We start from the raw sequence: 25,905 nt of genomic DNA, 5'->3' as shown, positions 1-25,905 counted from the left end.
AGATTTGAGATTGATTCTAAAGTTGAAAATTTAAAGTTCAGAACACAATTGAGATTTGACCTAAATTGGAGATTTTTTTAAGGGACCAAGAGAATTCAAAGGCAGGTTTATTCTATCTAGGAAATTAATAGAAGGTTCGTGCGTTTGGGTGAAAAACATCGCAATCACCGTCGCTCTCAAACACCACTACGATTCCTCCAATTCATCGACGCTTTCCATAAAGAGGACCGCCACTTCAAGTGGATCTTTTGTTCTGACGCTGTTGTCTTTGTGCGCTTTCTAGAGGGGCATTCACATTACGAGACACCTCCGCACGGTAAAGGGTCAAGAGCAGGAAAAATCGTCTCCAATTTTTCTTTTTCCTTGGACCCCTCGTCCAATAAAAATTCCATTTCCCGCGACGATTTTTCCTCATAACTTTAGGTTGGCTGTATCTATCTATCCACTAATTGATTACGAAAAAGCCCTATCGGATTCCCATGGACCACGGACGCACGAGTATTCAACACGCTAGAGTCTCGCGGGACACGGCATGCTCATCTCACCCTTCGATTCCTTTGTTTCGTCTACCGAAATCCCATCGCTAAAGCCCCGTTACAACGCACCGATTTCAGCAAACTTGTCGCGCGCAAAATAATAGCTTCTCGCCACGTGGCGCTGTGAATGATGTAAACTTTTCCTATTGATTTGAAGTTTTATATTCCGTTTGTCGTATATGTCTAATTTATGATTTTTCGTGATATTAATTCAATTTAATAAAAATTAATAGATAATAAATTTATCACAAATATAATATTTTAGAGTTTTTGTGATAAAAATTTAAGATAACGATTAAATGATCTCGAACTTAAGCTAAATGTGTAATTTGATATTTTAAATTTTAATTTATTGATATAATTCTTAAACTCTTATCCTATGTGCACTGTGGTCTTTGAATTCTTAAATTGTTGAATATAGTTTCTGAATTTGTGGAACATATTTAATATAATTTTTGGACTGCATGAAAATATTCAATATATTTATTGAATAAATTAAAAATTTATATATCAAATATTTATGGACCGTTTGTATCATTTTTCCTTAAAAATTTAGTCTAGAATAAATACAAGTCTTGAGGTTTTTCGTGACATCGATTCCTATTTAGATTTTTTTTTCCCCGATTCCTATTTAGATTATGCGAAGGAAATTGGATAGATTCTCAATCAACGGCGGAAAATGGATTATTGCTTAATCCAACGGGCGCGGGCTGTTCCGCCGAGTCGCGAGTTCGCTCAGCTTCTTTACCTTCCCCACTCGTTCCCAGTTTTTAATATCACTGGAAGTCGGGAGCAGAGCGCTCGTATTTCCGCGGAGTAGGGGGCGAAGAAACAGGTCCACACCACGTTCTAAAAAAGCTGCTCCGCTCCGCTCCTCGTTTTCTTCTCCGGGAAGAAGTGGCGATGCCTCGGCCGGTCGATCCGGCGGCGATGCCGGTCGAGTAGCCGGCGCCTCTTTTTCTCTCCATTGCATCGTCGGGGAAAACCGTCGATCGAATCCGGAGCTTTCGGCGCATTCGGAATGGGGAGCGTCGGAGAGATCGAGGCGGCGGCGGCGGGCGGCGCGGACACCGTCTTCGTCGCGGTGGGCCGGGACGTCGAGGAGGGCAAGGCGACGCTGCGTTGGGCGCTGCGGCACTTCCCCGGGAAGCGGATTCGCTTGCTCCACGTGCAGCAGCCGACGAGTGAGTTTTCGCCTGCGTGATCTTCGTGGGATGGGATTGATTGATTGATTGATTCGCGAGCGGCTTTTGATCGTGATTAGTTCCTTCGGTTTTATGTGCGCTGGAAGCTAAATCGATTGATCGGAATTTCTTCCGCAATTTTATTTCTCGGTCGAGCAACACGGCTTGGATTATTTGGATTGATTGATTGATTCGTGATTAGTCTTCCCTGTGCGCGATGTTTTCGAAATTATGCCCGCATTCTTTTATGTGCAGGAAACACCGAGTTTGCCGCCAGTAAACCAAAACAGTGTGCAGTTTACGATTTGCATGAAGTTGAGATGCGGAAAATGCCTGAAGTTCTTAATGAGTACCTTGTGTTTCTTGCTCAGGCAGGAGTGGTATGTCTTCTCATTCTTGTTGATTTGCTTGATCTAAATTTCTGAAATTAATATGAGAAATTAAGAGTGTAGCTTGCTTTGTGGTTATACGATTCAAATTCTTAAAGTTAGATCCACACAAGAGGATATCCCAAAGAAACTGAAGAAACTTCACAGTGCCAGAACTCGTTATATTGCAAAAACTTCCATAACGTGCAGTGTTACGGACGGCTCATAATATTAAGACAGCCCAATTATCTATGATTAAGAGAGTGGCTTGTTCACGCAGGTAGACTTGGATAAAGTTTGGATCGAGACGGACAGCATTGAGAAGGGAATCCTAGAAAGTATTTCTCGATACAATATTAGATGGCTCGTGATAGGAGCAGCAGCTGATAAAGACAATTCTAAGTAAGCCTTTTTATGTCATTTATGTGTGTTATTGGTGCTGTAAAGTAGGGATGTTTTAGTTTACATAGTTGCAGTTATATACTTAATCTGCATCAACTTACAAATTTTGTAATTACAGAAGTCTTTATGTATCTCAAGAGGTTCGTCATGCTGGTAGAAAGCTTTTACTGTAGCGGTCGAGTCTTGATGCTGCTATTATCTAAGTAATCCTTAAACAGTGACTTCTATGATTATCATTTATCAGTTTTTCTGGAACTTGTAAATTTAAAAAGGAAGCTTCATTGTAGTGTGAAGAGTGGTAAAGTTAACTTCTCTGGCAATTAGAATTCTTTTTTGTTCATCAATATCTTGTCTCCTCAGATATATTTTGGTTTATGGTTGGTCAAGTGCAGAGAGTTACTTATGTTTCTTTAAGCTGAAGAAAGCTTAAGAGTTTCTTATGGATGCCTAACGAAGGAACATTTCTTAAAGTCATTGGCACGTATAACTCTAGTAAATGGAAAGGGGCAACATTATTATTGACTACATAGTTGTTTAGTTATCGACGTTCTCCTAGAAATTCATGCTACTTACGAAACAAATTCTTACACATCGATTGATGGGTTCTTATTTCTGGCATGTAATTAATTCAAGTAGGTCAACTTTACTGAAAGTGCAAAAATTTGACCAGGTTGGACTCCAGAAAAGCTGTATTTATTTGCCAGAATGCACCAGATTTCTCTCAGATTTGGTTCATTTGCAAGGGTTGCCTCATATACACAAAGTAAGTTGGTCATCATGGCACTGAAGAATGTTACATGTATGAAAGCTTATGATTTCTGCTTTATCCGGTGCAGCGCCTAATTCTTTTGAAAGTGATACTTGGGTCACTGCTTTTTCTGAAATTGGTTGTACTCTATTTATATCTAAATTTTTCTTGTATACTTTACCATTAGCACTCCATCCATTGTACTTTTTCACGGCATCTGACTTCAGACATCGGCACCAGGCAGCCAGAATGCTTGAAATCAGAACGTCCAACTTTTAAGCAAAAATCTCTTGATCGGCTCATGAATCCAGAATGCAGGATCATTCAGCGATCAAGATCTGGGGAGGTCAGCATTAAACAATTGGCAAGGAGTTTTAGCAGTTTGGAATTGTTTGATGGGTACATTGATAAGAGCGAAGATGACAGAGGACCAGTGCTGAGAAGGCTCAGGTCACAGTGTTTAGAACAACCAGAGGTGAGATCATCCAAAACAGTTGCATATCTACCTTGTAAGAGATTTATTCAGGGGGATGGGATCATCATGTCTCATCTTTTCCACTAGCATGTCTGTGCTTTCGAGATGGACCACTATTATATCCTTCCTAAACTCATATTAAGAATTGAATCAGCAGAGACTGCAGAATGTGATAATACATTTTCTTGGTTGTCTGAACTTGATGTTTTTACACGTGAAGGATTTGAGTCTTGTGACATCTGACAAATGGTGATTTATTATAACCGTACTATTTTTGGCAATTAATGTTTGTCTCCCACTTCTATGGGCATCAATCCATAAACTATGCAATTAGAGTTTCTTGGGAAAAGTATATCATGCTTGTAGATCATAATTTACTTGTCGATTTCTCAGAACAAGAAAATTCAAGGGCAACCTGCTGGAGGCCTCTATTGTAGATTGGAACAGGCAATTGTGGATGGTAAGAGTTCCAGGCCACAAGAGTTTGAGGAGGCACTGGATGCTAAAATGAAGGCTCTAACTCTCTCTCACTCTGTGTATCCGGTACTTTTCCCTTTTAATTTCCCAAAGATTTGCTGATGTTTTAAGCTTTTGCACCTACATGTCTGTTAAAGATGATAAATGAAAAATTCAGCTTACTTAGCTCGTAGCTTTGTTTCGCTTGAGAAAATTTACCATTAGCTACCAGCTTACTAAATAGTTGGGCAAAAGTTAACCTTCTGGATACCTTGAAGGTATTGGCCTACTTAAAGATCTAGGAACTTCGTTGATTAATTCTGCAACACATCACATCCCAATGCAGGCCCAGTCAGTGGAAATTTTATATAATAAGGAGGTGAATGAAAGAAAGGAGTTGGAGAAAATGCTGGGAAGCAAAAGACAACAATTGGATAGGGTGAAAAACCAGTACCATAAGACAACAAGAGAACTCCTAACAGTTCGGGAACAGAACTCAATACTCGAGAAACGAGCTCAAAAATCCAAGTTGGAGGTGAAGGAGCTGGAGGAGAAGTTCCAATCAGCTGTGGAACTCTTGATAACTTTCAAGGAGAGACGAGACAAACTACGTGTTGAGCATCAAGATGCCCTGAAGGATGTAAGAGATCTGAGGAGATCAGCACAAGTTGGAACTCCAAGCTTGTGTGGCCCACAGATCCTCTCCTTTTCTTTTGCTGAGATTGTTGAGGCAACACACAATTTTGATCCATCTCAAAGGATTGGAGAAGGAAAATATGGAACTGTTTATAAAGGCCTACTTCGACATTTACATGTCGCTATAAGGATGCTGCCCTCTTTTGGTTCTGCAGGAGCAGTGGATTTCCAACGCAGGGTAAATTGATTGCATCAACAACTATTATCGTTTTTCTTTTTCTTTTTTATAGAAAAAAGGAGCATTTAAACCATCTAATGAGACTTTATATGGAGTGACCCTGAATTTTTGCATTGGTACTGATTTTACATTATGCTTCTTGATCCAACTGCAGGTTGAGGTGTTAAGTAGGGTGAGGCATCCAAATTTGGTCACACTTATCGGAACATGTCCAGAATCTCAGTCACTTGTATTCGAATACCTAAAAGCTGGCAGCCTCGACAAACGTCTTTCATGCAAAGGCAAAAGCAAAACTCCCCCACTTACATGGAATATTCGAACCCAAATTGCCACTGATATTTGCTCTGCACTTGTCTACCTTCACTCCCATAAGCCTCCAATTATTCATGGGAATTTAAAATCCTCCAAAGTCCTCCTCAATGCCAATTTTGTAGCGAAAGTTGGTGACCTTGGCATCTATTGCTTAGTTCCCAAGAATGAAAATTCTAAGATCGCTAAATCAGATGCTGAGAGTGATTCTGAGGTCACTTCACTTTACGAGGATCCAGAATTTTTAGTGAGTGGACAGCTTACTCCTGAATCAGACGTGTATTCTTTTGGAATCATCTTGTTGCAGCTTGTGACTGGAAAATCATCTTTAAGCATTGTGAAAGATGTGAAATGTGCACTAGATAAGGGAAATTTCGATAAAGTAGTTGACTTTTCAGCTGGGGACTGCCCACTCGATCAAGCCAAATGGTTGGCTCAATTGGGCTTGAGGTGCTGTGAACGGAACAAGCTGGACCGCCCAGACCTTGTATCGGAAATTTCCAGTGTGATCGAGTCAATAAGGGCTTTATCTATTGAATCAGCATCAAGTTCTCGTTCGAAGGAGCCTGGCAAAACACCCGCTCATTTTGTCTGTCCCATTTATCAGGTAAAGGACTTGGTTTCTCTTTACATACATTTAGTCATGGAGCGGCTCAGCTCTTGTTCCATTTGCATCCAGTTTACAGTGTACGGTGACTCATTTAGGCAGAGAAGCTAGAATTTTTAATTGCAAAGGGTGAGAGAAACACAGAAGTCCAACTACTCTCTCGTCATCAGACCTAATCTGCCATGTTGTAGGGTAGTAATTGGGGCTTTCATGAGTTTAATCAGTGTAATAAAATGGCATCTGCATTAAACATCAGTACATATCTTTGTGAATTTCTGAGTAACGGGTTTTCCATGAATTTTCAGGAAGTCATGAAAGATCCACTTATAGCAGCTGATGGATTTACATATGAAGCAGAAGCAATACATGGATGGTTGCTAAGTGGTCACAACACTTCCCCGATGACCAATCTCAAGTTGGAGCACAACGACTTAGTCCCAAACCACGCCCTGCTCTATGCAATTCAAGAATGGCAAGAGCTACTGTAAAATCTTTCCTCCCTTCATGTACATTTACCTGTCTACCCAAAATCTTCTCATATGATGCCTCGAGCCTCAATGCCAATTAGTTATACTGATTTGCGTAAAGATCTTGATGTACAGAACAAAGAATTGTTTTAGTTCCACCAATGGGATAGTTATTTTCCACCTGTTGATCAGTTCTCGCTGGGAATTGCTGTCATTTATTATACGCTGTGCTCGTGGACTATGGCTGCAATTTTTAAGACAGCTAATTTCGAACTTCAGATCCACCTCGTAGTGCAATCAAAGAGCCAGTACAGGCATTTAACGCAGAGTCTGATATCTATGTCCTGTGTCAGGCGTGGAAGAGACGAGCAAAGATATGGATGAGGTGTGGGAACTGCAGCCCCTTTTGAACTCTGTTATTCCCTTTTTAGTCTAAAGTCTGCAATAGAAGCTCATGGTTTCCAGAAAAGAATAGCAAAATAAATTCCCTCTCGGCGGCAGTGTTCTACCAATTACATCTCCTTGAACTTTATCGCGGTCTTTCTGTCTTTTTCTTGTACTTCCCGACAATGTCATTCATGTATTGGTTAATATTCCTTGGGACATTAGCTGAATAATGAGCGCAAGAGACAAAAGCAGCATCATCATCCCCGTAACGAGCATTAGGCACGTACATGACCGATGATTGAATAGACTATTTAATGCGCAGCCCTGTGATTTGGAATGCGCTGGTATGGAGAAGGCGAAGGCGCGACTTTTTCTAACCTAACCTCACCCTTATGCTATACCCTTTCCCAAGATGGATGCCCTTTTCATTTCCATCTAAACATCATAAGAAGGTAAGCCGTCCTCATTCGGTTAATTTCGGATAAAATTCTGCATCTATAATTTTTAAATGAAACCCATTTTATTATGATTCTGTCGAATTGCTATCTCGTTAATTGATATATATTTTTTTTTTTTTTTTTGGGCTCAAGGCGTAATGACGCCAACCTCATCAACGTGTGCAAGATAAGAGTGTTAGATTGTAAGGCCATGCATTCGTCAGCGATTAATGGGGTCCAAAAGAATTAGTCAAATTGCGAAATTCACCTTAGAACTATTTACTAATTTCAGAAAAAAGGGGAGAAAACTCACTCCTTTTTCCTCTTTTCAAAACAAATTCTCAATTCTCAGACAATTTCATCAGGCGCGGAGTCAGCGTTGACCACGTGATGGCAAGCGAGCATTAAGGCAGGACTCCACGTCAGCACGGGGAGAGCCCCGCTAAACGAAAACGTGACCATCCGTCACCCTCACCGAATTCACGACGCGCGTGGCCCGACCTACCGCCGAAGCCGCGCGTGCAGCTGGGGCTTCGCCATGTCAGAATCAGGGAAAAATATCGATTTTTCCAAAATTTTCATTTTTTCCTCTCATTTTTTCTTGCCCGAGAGGGTTCCAGTCAGTGACCTTTATATTCCCTCGTACAAATGATATTTCCTCTCCTTCGAAAACTCCTCACTCGCTCGCGTTCCGCCGATCGCTCCCTCACGCTTTCCGGCGGTTTTCTCGCGCTCCGACCGCTCCCCAATCTCATTCCCCCGGCGAGCCCCCGCCGCGCCCCTGCCCCCGCGCCGATCTCCGTCGCCTCCCCCGCGGCTCAGTGATCTCCCCTCCCCGGCGGTACGGACTGGTGAGTGAACTGATCGCCCCCCTCTGCTCTACGTGAATCGCCTTTCTCGACGTGCTCTCGATCTGCCTCTTTCCGTTTTCGCCGTCAGTTGTCTCCGATAGATCGCGCGCTTGGATAGTCTCATCTCAGCTCGCTCTCCCGCAATCTGGTTCGACGATTTTCCATCAATTCCGTGCCGGCTGCGGCCGGTCGGGAGGACGGAATAAGGAGGATGATTAGAGGGGATGAATTAGAGATTTTTGAGATTTTTGAGATTTTTGAGATTCGATGAGTCTCGTCGTGCGTAGAGGTTGATTGAATCTTGGCTGGTTCGTTGTTCATGACATTACTTAATGTAGATATGACTTGGGTTTCCTTTTCCAATTCCAATCTCAGACTGTGTCATAAGCAACTGATGTGATGTTAGCGAAGTTTTTATGTGCTTGTTATATTCTGTAAAGCTGGTTGGTTGAAGATCGATGCTCAAGTTGTTTTTGGTTAAGATTGGGTGATTTTAAATTTGCCTTTCGACGTATATAAGTTGTCATTCAAGCAGATATGATATTGTGCCAATTGTTCTTGGAGATTTGATGGTCATATCTTAGGTTTTCATGATGTGGGAGGGACATAATTTGTTTGCCGGACATATCCTGTTATTTTCTTTCATATGACTGTGCATTGGTTGTGAAGGTGATGGCTTTTAAGTTTTTGGGCATTTTCCTCTTACACTTTTTTTTTTTTTTTTTTTTTTTTTGCCGTGGAGTGTCTGCTTGTTTAATTATATCTGAGGAATTAGTTTTCCCAGGGTGGGTCTGTAAATAGCAGCTAATTTGACAATATGGTAGAAATATTTGTGATAAAGGTTGAGAAGTTTGGTGGTAATTGGATTTATTTCTCTTTGGTTAATTGAAAATTCATAAGTGAATTATGCACTGTTAGAATATGGTGCGTCCATGAAGATTCGACATTGTAAAGTATAGCAGCCTGTCTTATATTGCACAAGATTTCCTAGGATTTACAACTTCTCATCAAAAGTATTGAGGTATTGACATGCATTGGGCAATGTCAAGGACATAGAATTTGATATTCTGCAAGTGTATGAAAGAAGTTTGTTTCCTGGCTTATGTGATTTACGGCTTAATGCTCTTAAGTGAAACAGAAGCATTAGTGGCTACATCTTTGGGCTCCTTATCTAAGTGCAGATATAATACTGGCGATTATTTTTGTGCGATTGAGTACATTGTGTTCTTCTGATTTTCTTTTTTCTTATTCACAGTAATATCATCATCAAGCTCATTGTGGATTAATGTCAGTTGCAAAAGTCAAAACGTCTAATGCTCTTGATGGGATGAAAGTGGAGGACAGAAATGATACTTTAAACACAATCATCAGGCAAACTATAGGAAAAGAACCTCTTCTGTCCCTGCCAAGGTCTGGGGATAACTCATTTCAGTGGATCCATCCACTACTTCAAGCTTTAGATCATCAAGGTATCATCTGTTTGGCTGTAATTAAAGATTAATTGTCATCAAAGTTGGCTTTAGTGAGCTATACTTTCTGTATATGCTTTATGTTAATTTGTTCAGGGCCTTTTTCTGCATATCAAGAGACTATCTAAAATGAGTTTAGTCGTTGCTCTAAGTAAAACTAGAATTTCTTTCCTCCTCCCTATGTCACTTAGCTTTTCTCCCTCTCAGAATGACCATGTGTATAATCCACAGATAGAGAGAGAGAGAGAGAGAGAGAGAGAGAGAGAGAGAGAGAGAGTCTTTAGTAATTACTCTTGCTGCTCATGAGGACACGTCCAAAGGTACTGGTCAAAGGAAAAACTGCATCAGTAAATGTAGAGTGGAGATTGAAATGGAGATGCTATATTCTTTGCCCTCTCCCAGGGTTGAAGTTCAACATATAAATCCTATATTTTTCTGTCCATTGGTTTCAGATTTGCCTGGTTGGCCACTGAAGATTCCTATGCAGAGGTGCAATAAGTGCCATCGTGAATTCTTTTCATCCATTAACTACAAAAGGCACGTCCGTGTGCATCATCGGCTAAGAAAGCTTGATAAGGTTGAGTTTTTTTCATTTTAATCATCTGATAAGGTTGAATTACTGATGCTGATTCTATTGCTATAGCATCAATAGCTTCAGGAAATTGTCATTTTGTAAATGCTACATGCTGCATTTGCTTTTGTGCTTAATCACTGTTTTCCTTGCTTAACCTCTGGATTTACAGTGGGGTTTGTTTTCCATCTTGTAGGATAGCTCCAAAAATAGAGATTTACTAGGACCTTTCTGGGATAAGGTAACAAGTTGTTTTCTTTTTTCTTCTCTCGTGTTGCTTAATTTGTGTAATGGAGTAGCTTTCTTGTTTTCTCCAGCTCATTTGGTATTCTTACTGCAGCTATCTGCGGAAGAAGCAAAGGAAATAGTATCCCTGAAAAATTCTACCATGGAGGTAAAGCTATGGGATAACAGCATCTTTTATGTCAATTAAATTTAGGAGGATGATCAAATGAATTTTGTTGGTACTTTGATCATAGAGTTGCGTAGATCTTATTTTCATAATATCAATGAAGCCATCCTTAGGTAGATAAACTCTGTGCCCATGAAATGCCTCATTAATTTCACGAAACGAGTAAGATGTGAGCCAAACTCAGGTGAGTTCCCAGATAGGAATTGTTTGCACTCAATGCATTGGAATCGAAATTGTAGTGTGTCTAATTTACATATCCATATGCTGAACTGAAACCACTAATGGAGTTTTGTTCACTTAGTATAGTTTTATTTTCGCTAATACCAATAGATCTCCTTTATTTGTGCTAAAACTCCACTTATTTTTGCATGCATGCATATAGTTTACATTAAAGATTCTCTTTTTCTTTCTATGTCATTGTTTTTCCTCCTCTTTCTTTATTTTGTTCTTGCTGAGGAGTTACCTTTTGTGGCATGATGTGCGATATCTACTAAGCCTTCCTTTCTGCTTTCATTTTTCTTTTGATTGTAATCTTCCTTTTGACGCAAGTTCTGGTGATTATTTTAGGATGTTCCTGGGACTACTGTTATAAAATCTTTGGCATCACTGATACGGAAGCCTGGATTTCCTGTAATGCCGCAATTTTGCCTAAAAGCTGGTTCATCTCTTTTGGTGAGGGAACTTTATTATTTTTGGCCCCTGACCTGTCTTCTGTGTGATATTGATCTTGTCATGTAATATTCTTCTATCTAAGATGTAATACTCTTGCAGGACATTGTCCAGCCTAGGTCTTCAAGATTTCCTCCATCTTCGCAAGATCTGTTTGGCATTCTTGATGATGCAAGTGAAAAAACCTTTTTAAGTGGACCGACCTTATTGATGCGAAGATACATTTTCAATAAGGAAGTTGGAAAGATTGGTCTGGACCCTAAGAACTTGGTTGCATTCACGTGTTTCATGTTGGAACAAAAACTGGTAAAAATAGTTCTCTATTATCTTTTCACTTTATTGGTTGTTCTCTTTTGCATCTCTTTATCACTAAATTGGACGTGTAAGTTGTTCCAGAAATTTCTGGAACACTCTGAGAGTGGTCATTGATGTGGAATAATGGGTGATCGTCTAATTACTGTAATTTCTGATTGTGCTCAGGTTGAAGCATGGCTCACGGATAAAGATGCTGAAGCTTTGAGGTTCCAGAAGTTACTGGTGGAGGAAGAAGAAGCTGCTCAGAGAAGGTGCGCTGTGCTTGATATTTATGTTTGTGGTTGTTTAGTTTGCTATACTGTTCAGCTTTGCTAATTCTTGGAGTCATTTTCTACTTCAGCTTATCAATATCACTAGAATTTTTATTGGTTGTTTGTCATGCCATTCTTCTTTCTTTGACCTCAGTTAATGTGGGAATCACGTTTCTAATTCATGTCTTATTTCTCCGACCATTCTATGCGGCTTCAATTCATGAATATATATATCACACAGACACACACACACATATATATATTGAGTCACAGGAGTGACTTGAAAAATTAGTACATGTTGTAATCCTTGCTTGGGTGCTTTTTCAACATTAATTATACACTAGCCAAACTTTGTGCATTTTGTTGAGGTTCTTTTTCTTGCTCTCTTTTTTTTCTTAAGTGGTCAAGTTCTCGAAGGTAGATCCTCATCTAATATGGTAAGATTTGCTCTGATGACTTGTAGGCAAGCTGAAATTCTGGAAAGGAAGAGACAAAAAAGGCTTAGGCAGAAGGAACAGAAAGCAAAGGAGCACAGGAATGGGGAGGTTAATCTGGAAAATAGTTTTGATATCGTAGAGAATGAAGCTTTGTCAGATGTGCCTGGAAATTTGAGTTCATCAGAAGTAGACATTCGCATTACAGATTCACCTTCAGATCCTGTACCGTCATTGCTCGAAGTACCCCAGCTTCCGGATGCTGAAGAAGGGCCAGACTTTGAGATTGAGTCAGGGCTCGGCAGTGATTATCCAGTCTTTAATAATTTGCCGAATGTTGAACTGCAAAGGGCACTTGGAGGCAGTCATCAACACCTACGAACTACCAGTTGGCATGTGCCTCGGAAACCGCGTCCCTTATCTGGTGCTTTGCATGATTTCCATGGATCCAGTTCATCTAAGCCTGAGTTCAAGCATAAGCATGTAAACCAGGATTTGAGGGCTGCCAATACACTCAACAACAAGAAAGTATGGAGTAGAAAATTAAAACCTGAGAAAGAGGACAAGAATTTGAATTTTAGAATCCATGAAGCATTCAGCCCAGCTGGACCTGATAAGAAACGCGAACTCTTGATTGGCTCTATAGCTGTTTCTCTTCAAAACCCTTGTCACCCAGAAGATACAGATAATCTGGGCAAGATAGAAAATGGCCATAGAGTAGATTGCCAAGTTCAGAAGCAGGACATTCATTCATTATCCAGCAGGCCTGACACTCTCCAATGCAGCACTAATCAACCGAGGGGCAAGCTCTGGAGGCCAGTGAGCCGGAATGGAGTCAAGGATTCTGTTCTTGAGAACGGCAATAGAGCTTTTGAAGGTGATGAGAATGCTGCCATGAAGGGTGATTCTCAAACATTAGCTGACGAAGACCAGCTTATATCAGCTAGAGTTAATGGTGGTTATCATGGGAATGAGGAAAGTTCAGCGCAGGCTGGTGCAGAAAATCCAGGGAATTCGGAGTTTTCAAGCCATTCTGCACGGGCTTTTCTTGCGGAGAGTGAGTTTAACATGCTATTACATATCAATTTGTTGGAGCAGATGGCTCTTTTTTTGTGCTTATGTCTATCATTGAATTATCCATTTCCTGGGGTTTCTAAGATGGGATATTCCTCGTCTGAACTTGCAGGATGGAAGGAAGCTACTGCAGCAGACCATGTAAAGTTGCTCTTGCTTCCTGAATCTGAACCGCCGGGATCCCCCGAGACCCAATCTGATTGCCAAGGTGCTCCAGAATTTGGTGAACGTAGCATCCTTGGTGATGCAGAGAACCGGATAGTAAATGGTGGTAATTTTGGGTCTTTGGCATCTGGAATTGCGAAAGTTGGCAATAGAGTGAAACTTGACAAGAACTTTAAGAAAAAGTACATTCCAAAACAAAGAGGTGGTACATAGTTTGGAGGTAGCATATTTTATGATACAGGTGTGCAGTGATTATCCCAGACTAGTATTCTCAGCAGAGGTTCCAGTTTTACCGATGGTCTTCTGTGTCGTAATTCATGGTTGGTTTGGCCGGAAATTAGTTTTATACTTCCGTCCTTTCTTTTCATCGCATAGCAGCAAAATGACACAAAGTTTTTCATTGTTTCTTCTATCATTCTGGAATAAACTTTGGTCTGTCTAGTGCCATTTAGAAGATCTATTTGGCACCAATTTTTTGCTGCTCCTCTTTCCTCCTCTTACCCACCCCCTCATTCTTTCTCTGTGCGCTATCTGGTTCAAGGTGAGGACAGAGCGGCAGCGGCAGAGAATGAAAAGCATTACAACTTTGATATTGTTCTTTTTGCATTCTTTCGATTTGTTGTTGAAACTGGAATGTTGTGAATTTCTCCGAGAAAGGATAACCAGCTGAGATGCGTCATATGGGTAATGCCGAGAATCGTCCTCACTTGGTCCTATCCTATCGCATGACCAGTGAAGCTAAGAACAGGTTAGCGCATGAAACTGGTAAAGATTCATTGTGATCATGAGCTGTCTTTAACCACTTTGGGGATTTGACTTGTGCAATTCGATTGCAATCTATTCCTGGACTAGCAAGGTGTAACCTATTTTCCTTTTCGCCCTTGGATTGGGAAGATGGTTTTCTTTTCTTTTTATCTTAGATGGATTACATTGTAACAGAAGTAACGGAAGGTATTGGTAGACATAAAAGGAAGAAGTCATCTTTTAGTAAAATAAATTGAAAATTAGCCTAATTCCAATTGGTTCTCTGATTAAATCTTGGACAAATCCTTCGAAGGGAGATATGGCTTGCAACTTAAAAGCCGAAATCGGACGGGTTCCCGAAATTTTTAACGTATGAAAAGATCTCGTAGCCTCTCCTTATTTTTCGGAAGATGTTTCGCAAGAGCAGAAAAACCGCTTCCACCTCTGAACTGCGAGAGTCAGCTCACACCGTCGGACGCTTCCATCCAAAAGCACCGATCGAATGCGGTAAAACGCCACGTCGCTCAAGCCCCTTCCGTCCGAGGAGGTGCCACTTGTGCGCCCTCTGCACCTCATGCCCTGACCACACCCCTATCTCCCATCCATCTCTCTCCTCTCCAAACCCCTCTCTGACCAGACCAACCTTTGCTCTCGCTCTCTTGCATAATCGCCGCCCCCATAGCGATTCTGATGCTTCTGCTCGTAACGCTTAATCCACACTGATTCTCCACAGCTAGGACCAGCCCTACTTTCCTCATCGTTCTCCTGATCAAGAAGGCCATCCAAAACGATGTCAGGTGGCGTCGGTCCCATCAACGACATCGGCCTCCCCAAAGACGACCAGCCACACCCCTCCCCACCGCCCGCCTCCACCGCGGCCGCCAACGCCAAGAGGGCCTTCCTCAGCTTCCGGCAGCTCAACTTCCTCGCCATCGTCGTCGTCCTCGCCGCCAGCGGCCTGGTGTACTACCAGGACCTGGCCTTCCTCGTCCTCTCCTTCGTCTACATCCACGTCCTCTCCGTCGTCGCCTTCCCCTCCCTCGGCCCCGCCCGGGAGCCCACCGTGTTCGGACCCCGGAACCGGGTCCTCCGCCTCTACGTCTCCTTCGCCGCCGTCGTCGGCCTCTTCCTCCCCATCGCCTACATCTTCGAGGGCATCTACGAGGGCGACAAGGAGGGCATCGCCGCCGCCGCTCCCCACTTGTTTCTCCTCGCGGGCCAGGTCAGCATCCGACCCACCCAGAAACGAGCCAAGATTTCCTCTTGTCTTTAATTTAACTTTCTGCGTCCGCCACCGATACAGGTGTTCATGGAGGGCGTGGCGGTCTATGGTCGGTTCTCGACGCCCATCCGGGTCTTCGTGCCGGTGTCGTACAACGCGAAGAGGATCTTCACGCTGATGGAATGGTTGGAGAGCGAGTTCCGGAGGGAGGGTCACGGCGGCGGCGGGTGGGCGGCGAGGAGGGTATACGCGGGGAGGATTCTGGCGGCGGCGAACATGGCGTTGTGGTGCTTCAATCTGTTCGCCTTCTTGTTGCCGGTGTACATGCCCAAGGCCTTCAAGAAGTACTATGCTGCGTATTACAATGTCAAGGATGTTTAAATTGAATCTATATTGCACAAGCTCTCTACGGTTTTTCTCAGATCATGGAACGTGGGTTTTGTATAAATAAGGAAGAAGAAATATGTGACTGAATTGCTCGAGCTGCCTGTGCCTTAAGAATTTTCGTTAATCAAGACTTCCGGTTGATATTTCGTCCTTGGTTCAAGCTTTTGGTATGATGGCGGAATACCACGTTTTTCGTATGTCGTATTTCGATGAATTTTATGTCACTGAAAAGTTCAAGCATTTATTGTGGGGACATGATAATTGCAACTTTATTCTTAACCATACAAGACTCACTCATGTGGTGGAAATTCACTATCGCGCGTGTTTCGAACTATGTTTTTGGGTTTCTGACTTTTCATTTCGTACAAAATTGTATGATGTTTAGATGTGCTTTTCAACTTTTACATGATCACCCAAGGCTCATGAAGGAAAGAAATCTGATGGGGCCTGAGCTGCTGGGCTCAGCAAGGGCCATGACTTGATGATGGGGACTTGATGGTGGGCCTGAGCTGCTGAGCTCAAAAAAAATATACATGCCAGGAACCCAGTTGCACAATAGACAAAATTGAGGGATCTGATTGAACATTTTGAAATAATTAAAGGAGTCGATTCCTTTATTCCAAGAAGACAAAAAAAAAAAAAAAAGCCTTTGATTGGCCATTATGGTCATCTAAGAAGTCTTTGAAAATTCCAAAACTTTTTAAAAAGTCTTGGCGCCTTTAACGGTGTCTATTTGCTAATACAGAACAATAGGTGAGAGATAGACAATTATATTTGATTTTATGTGAGCTGGCCAAATTTTATTTCTTCCTTGGAAACACGCCAGAAAAACCTCCTATTCTTTTGTGAAAGATTCTGACTTGTCCATAACTGTGTCCCTTAGACGGGGCGACAGACTCCGACGCCGATGGTGGAGGGCTGTCGGCATCGTGTTTCGCTAGAAGAGAGGCATGACTTCGCGGAGGGAGAGAGAGAGAGCATAGCGGACGTCGCGAGAGGGAGTAGGAGGAGCGTCGGTGGCATTGGCGTTAGGGTGGGGGCGATGGAAGCAACCAGCAAAGGCGGAGGGGAGAGAGAGAGAGGAGAGAGAGGAGAACACATGTCTCGATCATTCTTTGTTTGTTCTCCTGCGAGGAGAGAGAAAGTGAGGGAGAGAGAAAAAAAAATTGTAGAAAATTCAATTGAGAAGAGAGAAATCTTTTGGACAGGAGTCGCGACTGTCTTTTCTTCTATAGCGAGCCGAGCCAAGCCAAGCTCGCACCCCAATTTTCCAGCGGGTCCCACATGACACGTGTCGATACCTGAGTGGTATGTGTGCACCACGTCAACGGATGACATTGCGTGCACATACCACTGAATATTTTCTCCTTCTGAGAATCTCCATGCAACCCGAATAGCAGATTAGGTGCACCCCTTGTAGCCCTTGACCCAATTAGCGACTAGATAGGAGACAAGACACCCTCTTCAGCAAATAGATTTTTGTGAAAATATTTTTTTTATTTAAAACACATATTAAGACCAATTTGCTTTTTGTTTTAATTAGTATGGGTTATTTTAAATAATATTATTATGTGATAATCAAGAGCCAAGGGACACAGCTATGGACAAGTCAGAATCTTTTTTCTCCGACCATTTTAGTGCGGCTTCAATTCATGAATATTATATATATATATATATTGAGTCATAGGAGTGACTTGAAAAATTAGTACATGTTGTAATCCTTGCTTGGGTGCTTTTTCAACAGTAATTATACACTAGCCAAACTTTGTGCATTTTATTGAGGTTCTTTTTCTTACTTTTTTTTTTTCTTAAGTGGTCAAGTTCTCGAAGGTAGATCCTCATCTAATATGGTAAGATTTGCTCTGATGACTTGTAGGCAAGCTGAAATTCTGGAAAGGAAGAGACAAAAAAGGCTTAGGCAGAAGGAACAGAAAGCAAAGGAGCACAAGAATGGGGAGGTCAATCTAGAAAATAGTTTTGATAGCGTAGAGAATGAAGCTTCGTCAGACGTGCTTGGAAATTTGAGTTCATCAGAAGTAGACATTCGCATTACAGATTCACCTTCAGATCTTGTACCGTCATTGCTCGAAGTACCCCAGCTTCCGGATGCTGAAGAAGGGCCAGACTTTGAGATTGAGTCAGGGCTCGGCAGTGATTATCCAGTCTTTAATAATTTGCCGAATGTTGAACTGCAAAGGGCACTTGGAGGCAGTCATCAACACCTACGAACTGTTATAATTATAGTTATAATTATGGTTAATGGATCAACGAAAGCCAATAAATTAATATACGTTTTTTCTATTCACGTATCTTTTTTGGATTCATGAATTTCCTAAACTTTTATGTTCACGTATCTATTGAATTCATGGATTTCCTAGATTCATGTATCTTTTAGTTAATGTATTTATTAGATTTACAAATATCTTGGATTCACGTATCTCTTGAATAATGAATTTCATGGATACATGCGTCTATTTAATTAATGTATCTCTTTAGTACATGAACTAAAAATCTCTATAAATAGATAGGAGCATAGAGCTTCAAGATGGTTGGTTTTTAGTTTTTCCGACTCAACTCCAAAAGAACTTTGATATACTTTTCTACTCTTCCATTTTTTTTTTTTTTGGGCGTGCTAATTCAATTGAACGGTTCGACAGAGTCTTGTTTGCATAGTGTTAGTCCAAACAGGTTCGAGGTGTTGTATCTTGGAAGGCATAGTTCGTGAATCTGCGGAGCATCATTGGCAGGAACTAATCGCCTTAAGGAGATTCGGATATCCGTACCTCACCTTCAATTTTATGTCATATCTTATTTTCTTCTTCTCCAAAATTTGTAAAATGAAGGATATTATGAAGTTGTTATCATCTTCTTTACATTAATGTTCCAATTACAACAAACAGTATTGTTTTCTTTGGATTAATTTCCAACAATCTTAAGGCGATTAGATCACTCGTTGTTTTTGTTGTTTTTGTTAAATTATTGAGATGGCTGAAACAATCAAGTGCCTTTCAATGTTCAGTATGTTTCAGGAGATGTTCCTATGGTCAATTCAACCATTGCTATGGAAGATATTCAACCCTCAGGGTTTGAATTTGTAGCAGTTAATGCTATGAGCCCTTGGGCTAACACCAATTTTGGTGGCGCGGGTACAAGTCATACAACTAGTATGCTCGGGACTCTTTTTCAGAACAGTACAAGCCAAATGGCTCTTCTAGTTACAACTAATGAGAGATTGTCTACTGTGGTGATGTCCAAAACATCTCTAGTGTCGAACACTAATGGTTGATGGCTAGACACAGGTGTCACAAATCACATCTGTGAAGAAAAACACATGTTTTCATCTTATGAGAAGGATGAAGAAGATAAGAAGCTTTATATGGCTAATTCTACATTAGCAAAGATTGCCGGAAGAGGAAAGGTAATCTTGAAGTTTACATCTAGCAAAGAGGTTGCCTTACTAAATGTGCTACATGTACCAGAGATTCGGAAAAATCTAATTTCTGGCCCACACTTGTCAAGAAGGTATTTGAATTTGACGAGTTTGTACTTTCGAAAGGAGGGATGTACGTGGGGAAATGGTACTTGTGTAATGACTTGTTTAAAGCTAATGTGGCTGTCATTGATGTAAATTCGAAATATATGTACCCAAAGACTATTAATAAATAAAAGTCTTTAGTTTACACTGTTGTGTCTCCTTATCTATGGCATGGTAGATTAGGACATGTAAACTATGGTACAATGAAGAAAATAGCAAACTTGAGATTAATTCCAAGATTTGAGTTAGATGCCCATTACAAGTGTGAGACTTGTGTTGAGGCCAAGTTTGCTAAGAAACCTTTTAAATCCATTGAAAGAACAAGTAAACCTCTACAATTAATTCATTGTGATCTATGTAATTTAAAGTTTGTACAAAGTAGAGGTGGAAAGAAGTACTTCATCACATTGTGGATGACTGTACTAGATTTTGCTATGTTTATTTACTAACTAGCAAAGATGAGATTATGAGCATGTTTGTCAAATATAAAAATGAAGTTGAAAACCAACTTAATAAACGAATTAAAGTGCTTAGGTTTGATAGAGGAGGAGAATACAGTTCAATCAATTTCAAAGAATTTGTGCTAGTTTTGGAATAATTCTCTAAACGATTGCACCTTATACTCCACAACAAAATGGAGTTGTTGAACGATTAAACAGGACATAAAGGAGATGGCTAATGCCTTGCTTTTCAGTTCAGGTTTACCTCAGTACTTGTGGGGGGAGACAGTGTTAATGCAAATTTTACTCTTAATAAAATACCTCACAAAAAGATAGGTAAAACTCCATATGAGTTATGGAATGAAAAGTTGTCATCCTACAATTTTCTAAAAGTGTGGGGGTGCATAATGTGATTTATAACAGTAAGTCTAGACACATTTATCATAGACACAATACCGTAAGGCAGTTGCTCTCAAATTGAATCATTTCTTTAGACTTTGTAAAGTCAAAGGAAAATATTGCAGATCCGCTGACAAAAGGTTTGTCAAAAGAGCAAATAAACTGCGCATTGAGGGGAATGGGTTTAAGAGCTTTAACCCAATAAAGAGATTCCAGGGTGGAAACCTAACCTATGCAATTGGAGATCCCATGGTCTAAGTTCAATAGGACAACGCAAATTCTGGAAACTCTAGTGTAAGCACTGTCTCTCATTCCTATTATGCAACTTTCCTACAGCATTATTAAGGGTACGCTATGCATTTAATGATTCCTATAACTTGGAATGTAACATCCAATTAAGATATGGTAGGATATCTTTAATAAGAATGCACCTATATGCGTGAAGCTTGCCAACTTTATGAAAATCTTTAAAGGCTAGATTTTCTAAAGCACGCATGAATCTTGAGAGGTTCGGGGCCGAAAGAATGAACACAACTGAGAACTAATCTTGAATTGTAAATACTCCGTGTGAGATTTATTGTCTAGGCTTACACAAACAACTAGCAATTCAAGGCTTAGTCCATCGACTAGTTAAGTAAGTCCGATAGGCTTTCACTAAAGAAGGTTCAAAGCGAAAGCTACCTATCTTGATGCGGTGTATTTGAATAGGCATGCTCAGATTCATTCGAGTCAAAAATGTTCTGTTGATCCATTAATGTGGGGGATTGTTATAATTATAGTTAATGGATCAACGAAAGCTAATAAATTAATATACGTCTTTTTGATTCACGTATCTCTTTTGGATTCATGAATTTCCTAAACTTTTCTGTTCACGTATCTATTGAATTCATGGATTTCCTAAATTCATGTATCTTTTAGTTAATGTATTTATTAGATTCACGAATATCTTGGATTCACATGTCTCTTAATTTATGAATTTCATGGATACATGCGTCTATTTAATTCATGTATCTCTTTAGTACATGAACTAAAAATATCTATAAATAGATAGGAGCATAGAGCTTCAAGATGGTTGGTTTTTAGTTTTTCCGACTCAACTCCAAAAGAACTTTGATATACTTTTCTACTCTTTCTTAGTTTTTTTTTTTTTTTTTTTTTTTTTTTTTTTCAATTGAACGAGTTCGACAAAGTCCTGTTTGCATAGTGCTAATCCAAATAGTTCGAGGTGTTGTATCTTGGGAGGCATAGTTCGTGAATCTACAGAAGACCGTGTGACGAGGGAACTAATCGCCTTAAGGAGTACAGACTTCACCTCCAATTTTATGTTATATCTTATTTTCTTCTTCTCCAAGATTTGTAAAATGAAGGATATTATGAAGTTATTATCATCTTCTTTACATTAATGTTCCGATTACAACAAACAGTGTTGTTTTCTTTGGATTAATTTCCAACACGAACTACCAGTTGGCATGTGCCTCGGAAACCACGTCCCTTATCTGGTGCTTTGCATGATTTCCATGGATCTAGTTCATCTAAGCCTGAGTTCAAGCATAAGCATGCAAACCAGGATTCGAGGGCTGCCAATACACTCAACAACAAGAAAGTACGGAGTAGAAAATTAAAACCTAAGAAAGAGGACAAGAATTTGAATTTTAGAATCCACGAAGCATTCAGCGCAGCTCGACTTGATAAGAAACAAGAACTCTTGATTGGCTCTATAGCTGTTGCTCTTCGAAACCCTTGCCACCCAGAAGATACAGATAATCTGGGCAAGATAGAAAATGGCCGTAGAGTAGAATGCCAAGTTCAGAAACAGGACATTCATTCATTATCCAGCAGGCTTGACACTCTCCAATGCAGCACTAATCAACCGAGGGACAAGCTCTGGAGGCCAGTGAGCCGGAATGGAGTCAAGGATTCTGTTCTTGAGAACGGCAATAGAGCTTTTGAAGGCGATGAGAATGCTGCCATGAAGGGTGATTCTCAAACATTAGCTGACGAAGACCTGCTTATATCAGCTAGAGTTAATGGTGGTTATCATGTGATTCTCCGAGAAAGGATAACCAGCTGAGATGCGTCATATGGGTAAATGCCGAGAATCGTCCTCAATTGGTCCTATCCTATCGCATGACCAGTGAAGCTAAGAACAGGTTAACGCATGAAACTGGTAAAGATTCATTGTGATCGTGCGCTGTTTTTAACCACTTTGGGGATTTGACTTGTGCAATTCGATTGCAATCTATTCCTGGACTAGCAAGGTGTAACCTATTCTCCTTTTCACCCTTGGATTGGGAAGATGGTTTTCTTTTCCTTTTATCTGAGATGGATTACATTGTAACAGAAGTAACGGGAGGTATTGGTTGCCAGTGTCGAGACATAAAAGGAAGAAGTCATCTTTTAGCAAAAAAAAAAAATTGGAAATTAGCCTAATTCCTATTGATTCTCTGATTAAATCTTGGACAAATCCTTCAAAGGGAGAGACGGCTTGCAACTTAAAAGTCGAAATCGGATGTGTTCCCGAAATTTTTAACGTATGAAAAGATCTCGTAGCCTCTCCTTATTCCTCGGAAGATGTTTCGAAAGAGCAGAAAAACCGCTTTCACCTCTGAACTGCGAGAGTCAGCTCACACCGTCGGACGCTTCCATCCAAAAAGTCCCAAGCACCGATCGAATGCGGTAAAACGCCACGTCGCTCAGGCCCTTCCGTCCGAGGAGGTGCCACTTGTGCGCCCTCTGCACCTCATGCCCCGACCACACCCCTATCCATCTCTCTCCTCTCCAAACCCCTCTCTGACCAGACAGACAACCTTTGCTCTCGCTCTCTTGCATAATCGCCCCCATAGCGATGCTAATTGCTTTTGCTCGTAACGCTTAATCCACACTGATTCTCCACACAGCTAAGACCAGCCCTACTTTCCTCATCGTTCTCCTGATCAAAAAGGCCATCCAAAACGATGTCAGGTGGCGTCGGTCCCAGCAACGACATCGGCCTCCCCAAAGACGACCAGCCACACCCCTCCCCACCGCCCGCCTCCACCGCCGCCCCCGCCGCCTCCGCCAAGAGGGCCTACCTCAGCTTCCGGCAGCTCAAATTCCTCGCCCTCGTCGTCGTCCTCGCCGCCAGCGGCCTGGTGTACTACCAGGACCTGGCCTTCCTCGTCCTCTCCCTCGTCTACATCCACGTCCTCTCCGTCGTCGCCTTCCCCTCCCTCGGCCCCGCCCGGGAGCCCACCGTGTTCGACACCCGGAACCGGGTTTTCCGCCTCTACGCCTCCTTCACCGCCGTCGTCGGCCTCTTCCTCCCCATCGCCTACATCTTCGAGGGCATCTACGAGGGCGACAAGGAGGGCATCGCCGCCGCCGCTCCCCACTTGTTCCTCCTCGCTAGCCAGGTCAGCATCGTACCCACCCAGAAACGAGCCAAGATTTCCTCTTGTCTTTAATTTAACTTTCTGCGTCCGCCACCGATACAGGTGTTCATGGAGGGCGTGGCGGTCTATGGTGGGTTCTCGACGCCCATCCGGGTCTTCGTGCCGGTGTCGTACAGCGCGAAGAGGATCTTCACGCTGATGGAGTGGTTGGAGAGCGAGTTCCGGAGGGAGGGTCACGGCGGCGGCGGGTGGGCGGCGAGGAGGGTATACGCGGGGAGGATTCTGGCGGCGGCGAACATGGCGTTGTGGTGCTTCAATCTGTTCGCCTTCTTGTTGCCGGTGTATATGCCCAAGGCCTTCAAGAAGTACTATGCTGCGTATTACAATGTCAAGGATGTTTAAATTGAATCTATATCGCACGAGCTCTCTGCGGTTTTTCTCAGATCATGGAACGTGGGTTTTGTATAAATAAGGAAGAAGAAACATGCGACTGAATCGCTCGAGCTGCCTGTGTCATAAGAATTCTCGTGAATCAAGACTTCCGGTTGAGATTTCGTCCTTGGTTCGAGCTTATGCTATGGTGGTGGAATACCACGTTTCTCGTATGTCGTACTTCCATGAACTTTATGTCACTGAAAAGTTCGAGCATTTATTGTGGGGACATGATAATTGCAACTTTCTTAACCATTACAAGACTCACTCGTCTGGTGGAAATTCACTATTGCGCGTGTTTCGAACTATCTTTTCGGGTTTCTGACTTTTCATTTCATACATAATTATATGATGTTTAGACGTGCTTTTCAACTTTTACATGATCACCCATTTATCTTTCAAGTTGATGTGAAATAGTCAAGTTTTTACATATGTGCATGACAAAATTTTTATAATAGAAATTGATTTCTGATCAAAAGTTAATTTCTCATTTTATTTTAGATATTGAAAAATTCAAAATTTTAGTTTCGATTTTTCTTCAAATCTATTTTTGGATCATAAATTTGTTTATAAATATAAAAATCAAATTGCGTTACCAAACAGATCTTTGTTCCAAATTTATTTTGGGGAACAAAGAAATTTTATCAAATAGGGAGAATAAAATTTTAAGTCTTTTGTTTTGGAGATAATGTCACTATGCGAATGCAATAAATATTGACTTTTATATGGTTGAAATGAAGATCTAGAATGAAAAGGTAACGGGTGCAAAATATTTTGTAAGTCGTCTAAAATGTTCAAAGAAGCATTTCACTAATTTTTTCTGCTATTTTAGCTCATCTCAATAGTGGAAGAGTTATTAGGTGTTCAAAGAAAGGCGACGTGTACTTCTATTTTATTTGTTAAAAAAAGCCCTTCAAATTCTACTATAAACGAGAGAGGCAAAAAAGACGACAAGTCGCTTTCTTTCGACAAAAGAAATCCACCGTCAAATACCATAGACTTGGACAACACTATATGCTAAATAGCATGTACGAGTGACCTGCAAGATCAACTAACTAAGCGTTGGCATGTAATTGTGCTGTCACTAGGACGGGACCAATTCTTCGGCTCACTTTGGTTGCAAAGACTTTCTCTTTAGATGTATGTCTCAACAACACAAAAGCAAGGGTTTCTCTTGTTATAAGAGCCGATCAAACATCTCGCGACATGAATTGAACACCTATAATAAAGAGCTGGCTCCTCGATCCACTTCGATTGCAAAAACTTTCTACTTAGGTACATGTCTAACCTGTTATAAAATCTAACCAAACATGTTGAGACGCAAGCTGGCGATGGCCATGCAGCACCTGTAAGAAGGGAATTGGCTCCTTGGCTCAATTCGGTTGCATAGACTCTTTCCTTAGGCGCATATCTTAGCAACACAAAAACGAGGGTTTGACCGAACATCTCGCAATATGAGTTGATGATGACCATGCGGCACCCATATGAAAGTCGGTACCATCCTTTTAAGGATAGATTTTATTGTTCATATGTTAAGGGTTAGTAAGGTTTTACGTGGTGTATGCCAGTTTACCTGCTAGCTATAGCTTGGTCTAATCCCCTATTGCTTACAAGGTCGAGATTATGTATGTGATTGAGAAATTATTGCATACAATAGTCGTACCACGCTAGCCATGTACAAGTCTATTCACTATGCAATATGTGTTGCTCGCAAGCTTACTTGTAAGAAAAATTTCAAACTCCCGTGAGCCCCTCTCTCTCCCTCCCCTAATCGAGTCCCGACCTAGCAGAGAGAGCTGTCGTCCGATGAACGGAGTGTAAAGAGAGAGCAGAACATGAAGAGTGAAGAGAGCGCGCCGCCCGAGACGAAGGAAGCAGAGAGAGAGAGAGAGACCGTGGAGTGGAGCGAGGGGG

At 41.4% G+C, this 25,905-nt stretch overlaps 4 protein-coding genes across 7 annotated transcripts; all 4 read left to right on the top strand.

Annotated features, from left to right (window-relative positions):
- The first annotated feature begins 1,314 nt into the window (after nt 1-1,314).
- On the top strand, nt 1,315-6,617 carry LOC104448559 (U-box domain-containing protein 32). 3 transcript variants are annotated; one of them, XM_010062425.3, is made up of 9 exons: nt 1,315-1,720; nt 1,976-2,100; nt 2,369-2,490; nt 3,161-3,253; nt 3,557-3,713; nt 4,107-4,256; nt 4,516-5,043; nt 5,198-5,959; nt 6,265-6,617. In XM_010062425.3, exons 1-9 carry the CDS (start codon nt 1,558-1,560, stop codon nt 6,445-6,447), a joined length of 2,283 nt encoding a protein of 760 aa, XP_010060727.2. In that variant the 5' UTR covers nt 1,315-1,557; the 3' UTR covers nt 6,448-6,617. The 3 variants fall into 3 exon arrangements, with proteins under 3 accessions (XP_010060727.2, XP_010060721.2, XP_039156688.1); XM_010062419.3 differs by having other exon boundaries at nt 3,479-3,713; XM_039300754.1 differs by having other exon boundaries at nt 3,473-3,713.
- Nucleotides 6,618-7,924: 1,307 nt separating this feature from the next.
- Nucleotides 7,925-13,932, top strand: LOC104415429. The gene is made up of 10 exons (XM_039300740.1): nt 7,925-8,101; nt 9,357-9,570; nt 10,023-10,147; nt 10,338-10,382; nt 10,482-10,535; nt 11,121-11,225; nt 11,325-11,528; nt 11,703-11,788; nt 12,252-13,279; nt 13,409-13,932. The coding sequence occupies exons 2-10, from the start codon at nt 9,387-9,389 to the stop codon at nt 13,672-13,674; spliced, it is 2,097 nt and encodes a 698-aa protein (XP_039156674.1). The 5' UTR covers nt 7,925-8,101; nt 9,357-9,386; the 3' UTR covers nt 13,675-13,932.
- Nucleotides 13,933-14,574: 642 nt separating this feature from the next.
- On the top strand, nt 14,575-24,299 carry LOC104448551. 2 transcript variants are annotated; one of them, XM_039300746.1, is made up of 3 exons: nt 14,575-14,752; nt 22,904-23,580; nt 23,662-24,299. In XM_039300746.1, the coding sequence occupies exons 2-3, from the start codon at nt 23,143-23,145 to the stop codon at nt 23,959-23,961; spliced, it is 738 nt and encodes a 245-aa protein (XP_039156680.1). In that variant the 5' UTR covers nt 14,575-14,752; nt 22,904-23,142; the 3' UTR covers nt 23,962-24,299. The 2 variants fall into 2 exon arrangements, with proteins under 2 accessions (XP_039156680.1, XP_010060714.2); XM_010062412.3 differs by lacking the exon at nt 14,575-14,752 and having other exon boundaries at nt 22,848-23,580.
- LOC120287652 lies at nt 14,780-15,960 on the top strand. The gene is made up of 2 exons (XM_039300752.1): nt 14,780-15,427; nt 15,509-15,960. Exons 1-2 carry the CDS (start codon nt 14,996-14,998, stop codon nt 15,806-15,808), a joined length of 732 nt encoding a protein of 243 aa, XP_039156686.1. The 5' UTR covers nt 14,780-14,995; the 3' UTR covers nt 15,809-15,960.
- Nucleotides 24,300-25,905: the final 1,606 nt, after the last annotated feature.

Source organism: Eucalyptus grandis, chromosome 1 (assembly GCF_016545825.1).
Source record: "Eucalyptus grandis isolate ANBG69807.140 chromosome 1, ASM1654582v1, whole genome shotgun sequence".
NCBI classification, from domain to species: Eukaryota; Viridiplantae; Streptophyta; class Magnoliopsida; order Myrtales; family Myrtaceae; genus Eucalyptus; species Eucalyptus grandis.
This window is presented reverse-complemented; position numbering and strand designations above follow the sequence as displayed.